At 38.9% G+C, this 8,498-nt stretch overlaps 1 protein-coding gene across 3 annotated transcripts; it reads left to right on the top strand.

The window, feature by feature from the left end:
• The first annotated feature begins 737 nt into the window (after window positions 1-737).
• On the top strand, window positions 738-7,750 carry LOC102719788. 3 transcript variants are annotated; one of them, XM_015840648.2, is made up of 12 exons: window positions 738-902; window positions 978-1,064; window positions 1,178-1,311; window positions 3,422-3,480; window positions 3,547-3,601; window positions 3,714-3,761; window positions 5,380-5,416; window positions 6,668-6,708; window positions 6,783-6,896; window positions 7,003-7,050; window positions 7,133-7,231; window positions 7,336-7,750. In XM_015840648.2, the coding sequence occupies exons 1-12, from the start codon at window positions 854-856 to the stop codon at window positions 7,414-7,416; spliced, it is 852 nt and encodes a 283-aa protein (XP_015696134.1). In that variant the 5' UTR covers window positions 738-853; the 3' UTR covers window positions 7,417-7,750. The 3 variants fall into 3 exon arrangements, with proteins under 3 accessions (XP_015696134.1, XP_015696135.1, XP_015696136.1); XM_015840649.2 differs by having other exon boundaries at window positions 3,714-3,740; window positions 7,336-7,749; XM_015840650.2 differs by having other exon boundaries at window positions 7,133-7,207; window positions 7,336-7,749.
• Window positions 7,751-8,498: the final 748 nt, after the last annotated feature.

Genomic DNA, 8,498 nt, shown 5'->3' with positions numbered 1-8,498 from the left:
AGTATCTCCTTGGCAGGGTTAGCCCATCCCAATTTATCCAGGATAACTAAATCAGATGTTCGTAACTGATGTCAAGATCAATTGCTGCTGCCATAGGAAATTAAGGGAAATACTGAAAACTAGCAAATCTCACAAAGGATGAACGCAAATCTCTGTGTAATCACACTAGCCGAACCAAGAACCTAGAGTTCTTCCACCAATAATCCCCCAAAATATCGCAAGAACCTAACTGCACACCAAATCGCCAAGAACCCATTCCGATTACCACACCACCTCCCCCTTCCCTACGCAGATCAGAATCCTCAGGAAACACCCGTCCTTGGAAACCCACGCAAGAGAAGATGAATAGCACAAGCACCCTATCAAGAGGAAACCCTAGCAAGAGGAAACCCTAGCACAACAGTCGCGGTGGAGAGCTACCGGAGAGAAGGCAGCGGAGAGCGCGGAGGAAGAGGTCGTCGTTGCGTCGCTAGCCGTGGGCGCCGTCTCCTCGCGTCGCCGCCACGCTGTCTCCTCGCGTCGCCCGTCGCGTGCCGCACGCCGCCGCCTCGCTTGAAAAGAAGCCGGGAGGTATCTGGGCTTGGAACAGGTGAAATGAGGCCAAAATGGATCCGTTTCCAACCCGGGCAGGCCGAAACGAACGAGAATTCCGGGCCAGGCCAGATTTGTAAACGGGCCACTTCGTTCCGGCCGGGAACGAGGCTATTCCGGGTTGTTCCAGGCCTAACCGAACGAGGCCTAAAAGCGCTCGGTTGCTCGTCCAAGTGTCCAACTCCGCCTTCTCCTCGTCGCCGCCGCCGCCGGCGCCGGCGTCTTCTCGTCCGTTCCGGTAACCCAATCCGTCAGGCCAGCCATGGAGGAGTATTTGGCTAACGTGAAGACCCTCCGCTCCTACATGAGCGGTCCGTACTGCGGGGTGATCCTCCAGAATCCAAACCCCTCCTCTGAATTCGCCCTCATCGTTTGTTGGTCTGCAGATCTGGAGGAGGAAGCGACGAAGCGGTCGGCGGAGGAGCAGAGGCAGCTCACGGCCATCGAAGCCCACGGCGCCGATCTTGCCCAAGGTCCCGTAGGGCGCCCCCCAGCCCCTCGCTTCCGGCCGGCCCTTTTAGCCTGGTTTCTCCTCTTCTCTCCGGTAACGGCTTCTCGTGTTATGGGGTTTTGGGGGTTTGGGTAGTGAGGGCGCAGACGAAGCAGGCTAGCGAGGAGGCCGAGCAGCTTTCGAAGAGGAAGGCGCATGTCTGCGTAGAGATGTCTGAGAAGCAGGGCAGGATTGCCGCGCTGGAGATTGAATGCGCCACGCTGAAGCAGGTGAGGGCGCACGGTACTGATAATTCTAGTGCTCTGTTAGTGTCTTTGCTGGTAACTGAAAATCTCATGTGGAATCACATTCTGTTGAGTCTTTGGCTGTAATGGATGGTGGTACCCTTTTTTCGTCCATCGTGGATGGAAGCAAGCAGAGTCAACTACTTTGTTTTAGCCATTTTTAGGTATACTAATAAATGTTGTTTAACACCAGCAGTTGAGAGATCTGAAAGTTTTATGGACAATGACACGGTATTCGAAATCTAACTTTGACTATGATTTTCTGTTAAACTATGTACAATAAATTAATAAATGTTTACTTTTATTAAAGTACTTTTTAGGACTCATCTATAAACGTTATCATAGTATTTTCAAACTAAGTATTTTAAAAGTTGTCAAATAGTCAAAGTTTTAAAAGTTTGTTCGCACTCCTGTCCAAAACGACAAGAATTATTGAACCGAGAGGTAAGCAGTTGATTGTTCACTATTATGGAGTAAAAAAATTATCCCATTTAGGATGAATTTCCTGCTTTTCTAATTGAATATTTGATCTGGTGCATTGTTATTCACATTCCTGTAGGTTGCAAAACGATAATACTTGTAATTTCTACAGTTTTCAGTTGTAAAATGAACGTTAAGATGATTTGATGTTTGCTGATTTTGAAATTGGTCATGGAGTATTTATTTATCACCTCTTCAATTAAATATGGTACCCATTGTCGTGCTTCATATTCTAAGACACTTTAAAGCACAGATGCATTGCATCTCCATGACTCCATCATGCTTGCATGTTCTGCTAGTCATTTAGCATCTTATTTGTTCCTAAATCCTAACCAATACGAAGCTATGTCTAGTAGTTAGGTCTGCTTGTGAACGGTTCTGTCAGTTTAGTTTGAACACAAGTATTAGAAACTTGGAAAGAATTGTTCTCAAATATGCTAATACTTGTGCAACCTTTAACATAAACCCATTAATTCGTTAATGAGCTTCTATCATAAGCCATTGTGAAGCATATTCCATTAAAAGTTGCAAAGTTTATAGCATATGAAATGACATTGATGATACATATTCTTTCCGTTGGTGATTTTGTGTTGACAAGTATTTGGGTAGTGGTATTCTGTTTTGCAAACTCAACCAGCTGCTTGCTTCGGATGATCTAATCTGAACAAAATATGCTGAAAATTTCTCTTTCTAACACTACTAGCATTATGCCCTTTCCCCAGAAAATGGTTTTATATATATTCAAGCCATATTGAATAACTTTTCTGATAATATATATGCCATGTTTAGCACTACGCCATTTTCACTGAACAAGTTTTTATATGTACACATATTAGAGGCGTATGTTAGAAGTATGTCCAAGTTATCTATGGAGGATGGAGAGCCAGCCTCTCAGTTTGTTTTCTTATATTTGAGAGGATGTGGGAGGAGGGATATTTTGTAAAACTAACCATTACTACCACCAACTCAAACATAATTATTGGGATAAATAACTTTCCATTTGGTATTTGTCATATCTTATTAAAATCTCCCTTTGATTTTTCTCTTTGTGATGAGCTTATAAAAAAAGATGCCTAAGGTATGGGCTGGGGAATTGTTCATGTGTGTATTGTACCACTACATACTGTTTATGTAGTTACTGTATTGTTCATGTGTGTATTGTACCACTACATATTGTTTATGTAGTTACTGTGCCATTAATAAGTTTTGATAAGATTAGATTGGTTAGAATCATCTATTTCCATATATTAAGGATATCGCTATATAAGGATGGGTTACATGGCTATGCATCTATTTTATCAATAAATCCCTATGGTTAGTCTTATAGCTCATGAAAAGAGGATATGTTGCCTGTACGGTAACCAATCCATAACTCATTATAATTCCATATAGCGCAAGATGGCCCTGGAGCTCTGATATTAACCTTTTATAATACACACCAAAATTTTGTATGTTGTGCATCTTTATTAAACAAACACCATATGTATATATGCCATGTTTGCCATCAGTTCTTCCAATAGATCTTACCGTTTGGCATCATATGGACACATTTTTGTTAGCTATTTTCAATTTTGTCTGTCTAACTTCTGACTTCATTCCCCCTTTGTGACTGCAGACCTTGGAGCTCCTCCATCAGGAGATTGCAAGTACTTCTTCAAAACTCATTGAGAAAAGGTATAGTATGTGATCTTAAAAGGATGTCATGTAAACTATAACTCACAAATTCTGTTCTCATGGCAGATTGTTCTACACAAAGACGATAGAAAGCTTGACTGTCAAATTACAGGAACAACAGGTTAACGTTTCTGTTTATTCCTATTTTTATCTTTTCTGATCCATTTTATGTTCCATGAGGAAGCTTGCGCGACTAGCATGCCATTGATGTAGCACTCTGAATTCTTTCACAGGAATGGCTTGGTGCATTTAAGCTTGAGGTGATTACAATAGAACCATCTGTAAGCCTTATGCATATATTATTGTAACTTTAAGAAATCTTTATTCCTTTCTTTGATCACACACACACACACACAAGTTATGCAAATGAGTATGATAAGTTCTGTTACTTATTACTTCTTGCCCTTTTTCTTAATTAATATGGCATATTAGTGGACCAAGGTTTGAAATATTGCTTTTTCACCATGATTGCTGTCACATGGCCGGAATCAATAACTGTCCGATTACTGGATTTAATCGGAGAAAAAATCACATCCAAGTTTTTAAGTTGAATACAGTAACTGGCTAGAAAGTTAGTGTACAGTAGTAACTAGCAATGCAATTTCATAATTCGAAATGAGCATGATGCATGAATCATAACAAATTATAAATGAACATAACACATGACTCCATCAGAGATTAACATCACACATGAATATAGCATACAGAAGGATATATTACTAGTGTCCATAGCACAAATATAACAATTCACTCACAGCCACACACATATATGACTAGAGATCATTGCACAGTTAGTAGGAGGTGAAGACATCATAGAATTATCTTTTGGCTATTGTAGTTATGATGGCATGAAGATGACACATGAGGCTATAGCAATTTACAAACTTAAAGTTTGAATTTTAAATTCCATTTAAAAATATACCATCCAGTTTATTCTGGTACCAGTTGTGCATGGGTATTCTGAGCCTTGGTGATAAATGATGACTGAAATAATCTGTACTCTAGCCCAAATGCCAATGAGCTTCAGAGAATACAAGAAAAAAGTGTTAAATGTTTTTGGACTGTTCATAAATTAGTTCAAGTATGCTTCTGGTAAATACACCAGGAAATATATACATGCCCCCATCAGGAAGACTAGTAATTTACTTGTCACTACAACTTCTCTATACCATAAGGCAACCACTTACGAAAATAAAAAATAGAGCAATGAGAACCACTGACCTACTGGTTGTGTACTTGTGTTATTCAGAATGACCCAAGTCTTGCATAGAAGAAAAGCAATTCAGGAACATTTGGATAAGTTATCAAGTTATCTAAATTTTATCAGTCTCATGTGCTGTCAATTAGGCTCATATAGAAGAGGTAACCAATCCCTCTAGGGTCAGCAACAATGTGTGCATGATCAGCACCCATGTATCTGTTCACGCTCGGTTACTGTTCATAAAGGTTGTGTTGCTTAGAGCTAAATCATAAGTTCTCAAGGTTCAAGTGATCTCATCTATAAGAGGATAAGATTGTCTCTATTTGTTAAGCAAAAAACAGACGAATTTTATTCTCCCTCTGTTCTCCCTGTCTCTGGTGGTGCGGATTCCTCTTAGTGCTGTTGCGCCAGTTGGGTCCAGTTGTGGGATGCCTCAATTAGGCCTAAGGGTCCCTATCACCACTACGCTTATTACAGTCACATCTTCTTAACCTGAAATGAAATGGCTGAGTGGAAAGTTCCTCCTGAGGGTACACTGAGGAAGAGGATCTTACCTTTGATATTCGACATGTAATCTGCACCTATTTGTGAGCAGATAGGGTACTTGTTTTTCGATGATCCATCTTACAACGTCTGAACATTTCATAATTCTGTTACAATGAAGCAACTGTTTAATTAGTGTTATAATACGCTTTCAGGCTGAAGCATCTCAGGGCAAGCAAAACCTCCTTCAAGGTACAACTCTTCTTGATATGAAGCAAACATAGTGGCTGGAATATGTAGTTTTTTTTCCTGTGTTACCTTGAGTCCTTTCATGGGTTTTCTGTATCCATTTTGGTGAGCTTCAGTGTGCGGTATATTGATTGTGTTGAGTTTTTTTTTCCATTTTATAGTTGAAACATGTTATGTTTACTGTTTCAATTATAAAGTGGTTTAATGTTTCTGCAGCCCATTCAATTTTAACTGCATCAATTGGTGTTTCTGAGTTAGCTATGAAGGTTGGAAGTGTTTTTGGGTGTAAACAGGAAAGGTAGTGAGGAAGGCCATGAAGCAAAGTGACTGCACGTTTAAGTATGTACATACACGTCACATATGACAAATGGATTTGCACTGATTGCACTTCTTGGAACATGGGGTATGAATTGCACTTCCTGGTTCTATCTGTGACACTTCAGACTTGTAGCTTTGTCATGGACATTCTCATGCACATGTGGATTAGAACCATAACCAAAAGCTGTTATACTCTGGTAGTATCAAAGGAGGGGCTAACCTGCGGCTACACGGTAGGTTGTGTCTTCAAGTGGCACCAATTGATGAGACAAAGACGATATCCAGGGACTTCTATAATTTGCATTGCATATTCTATGTAAAAAAGACGGTATGAAGTTTAGATGCCTAAATCGATATTTGATTACTACATGTAGATTAGATCATTAGGAAGCTGACCTTGTCTAAAGAGAGATCAGGATAAGTACTAATTGAGAAGGAATAACAGAGTCCCTTCTCCCATCTATTCAACTCAGGCATATGTACCTCCCTCTCTTGACAAACCACTGTTCCTTGTAGACACTGATGAGGTCCAGCCATCCAGTGCACTGTCCTCTGACCCCCCATTTTTGCATCAAATGCTCTCCTCACCAAGGCTATAACAAAATCATATAATGTTTCCTACTTTCCTTAACATAACTATCGTCATCCTCTTGATTTACTGGCATGGAATAGAAGTTTCTGCGGTCTTCTTTTCTTGACAATCTTCCTCCACTTAGTACAGCTCCCATCTTTGTTGTCTGGGAACACCAACCAATGCAGTTAGGAGTGATTGGGTAAGATTGTGATTTTTCAATGTGTAAGATTTCTTGCAGTGCCTTCCTTCTCGCATGTCTAAAGCTTAGATGACATAAAGAAGTCCTGTGTCAAATTGTAATGGTGAACAATTTTTACAACATTACATGGACATGGTTGACTGGTTGTGATGTTTGTATACAGGACAAAGCCATGGAACTAACTCATGTGGGAGCATAGATAAGGTGGTTACATACATCTCTTTCCCTTGTTTTAAAATGATCCAGAGCATGCTGTGGTGTCACTAACTAGTGAACAGGGAAATGACATTGGAAACAAGCAAGGAGAAGTGAGGATTCAACTGGAGTCAACTAAACTTAAGGTTGAAGAGATCAAAGCAAAGCAATCGGCACTTCTTTTGGAGATCAACAATGTATATTCCAATTCTGACAACCATGTCCTTAGATATGTGACATCTGTCAGACTTGAATCATGCCTGTGTTGGGTGAAACTAATTGGATTATGTTTTTACTTTCCAGAGTAAGCAGACCATAGAGCAAGAGAAAAACACAATTTCTGGCTTTCCTGTGAGTTCAGACACGATATTCTACCATTCTAAAATTGTTTTCAGTTCTCATGTTTGATGTTGTATAACTCTGGTTCTTTCAGGCTCCACTACAGCAGATGGATATAAAATCTTTAGAGGAGGAACGCAAAGCTCTACAAGCTGATAAGGATGGAGAAGTTGAGTTCTTTCATTCTCTTGAGGAACGTATAGATGAAATGAAGTTACAGTGATGCTATTTACTTTGGTTGCCTCATCCATATTAAACATGTTTGCTTTGATTAGCTGATCATCTTTTGTCATGTAGGCGGTTTCTGCTGCAGTAAAATGCCGCTGCGGACTGGAGTACAAGGTAGAACTAGGTAGCAAAGCCATGGATCTAAGCTAAACTCGTCCATAGTGGCCACAGTTACACACTGATATATATGCTTGTATATACGTGTTACTGTTTTGGGAGAGCTCATAACTTCGTATAGAGATTTACTGAACATTGATAGAGATGTACTCAACTGAACATTGTTACGACGTGAGCCCGTTAAAAGATAGAATAGCAAATGAAATGCATAAGCAAGAGCATTGAGCGGGCAAAAGATTTTGAATTGATATATTTAGCTGCACCTTGTTGGAACTTCTCTCTGGCTCTCTGCAGCTTGAAATACAGTATTCTTTTCCATTTTCTTGCAAATTTTAAGTGGGAACTTTGCGATGAGGTATTGAGGTGATACGGATAAGAAACATTGTTTCATGGAAAAGAGATTTTTTCCGTCATTGTATATACTCCCACGTTTTTTACTTCATCCAGTTGAGTTTTGGGTGTTTATTTCGTGCAGTTGACTTTGGATTTTGACTTTGTCTTATTTAACTTTTTTTTTTATAAATAAGCTAAATATTAGTAATGCTTAAAGTACATTTAATCATAAAACAAATCACAATAAAATATTTACTTTCTTTGGTCAAAAATATTTGTCATTCAAGACCAGCTTTCGTCAAACTTTGAATATTAACATTTTTTTAAATATTTAGTTCAAATAAAAGATAAATGGTTCACATTGATTCTTATTGACAAGTACTTCATAAACTTATTAGATTTTATAAATGTATTATAACGCAATTGCTAATGTAGAAATTTGACCAAATCTTGGCTGAAATGATGATTTTTTTTATAGGAGGGAGTAATAACCATGTAAATTTTCACTATCAAGCCTAGTATAATACCCCAAATTATATAAATTTTAAGTATCCCAAACTATAGCATGTGGGATACTTAGACTGCGTTCGATAAGGGTGTGGGTAAGTTAACTTATCCAACGCGAAAAACGTAGTTATAGATTAGTACATGATTAATTAATTATTAAAAAAATATAAAATAGATTAATATGATTTTTAAAACAACTTTTTTATAGAATTTTTTTGTAAAAAATATATCGTTTAACAATTCGGGAAGCGTGCGCGCGGAAAATGAGGTAGTTA

This window comes from Oryza brachyantha, chromosome 8, assembly GCF_000231095.2.
Source record: "Oryza brachyantha chromosome 8, ObraRS2, whole genome shotgun sequence".
Lineage (NCBI taxonomy): Eukaryota > Viridiplantae > Streptophyta > Magnoliopsida > Poales > Poaceae > Oryza > Oryza brachyantha.
This window is presented reverse-complemented; position numbering and strand designations above follow the sequence as displayed.

Coding starts and splice junctions, on each gene's coding strand:
- LOC102719788 (XM_015840648.2), top strand. CDS start 854: ATGGAGGAGTATTTGGCTAACGTGAAGACCCTCCGCTCCTACATGAGC. Junction 3,762..5,379: donor TGATTACAATAGAACCATCT/GTAAGCCTTATG, acceptor ATACGCTTTCAG/GCTGAAGCATCTCAGGGCAA. Junction 6,709..6,782: donor CATGTGGGAGCATAGATAAG/GTGGTTACATAC, acceptor ACTAGTGAACAG/GGAAATGACATTGGAAACAA.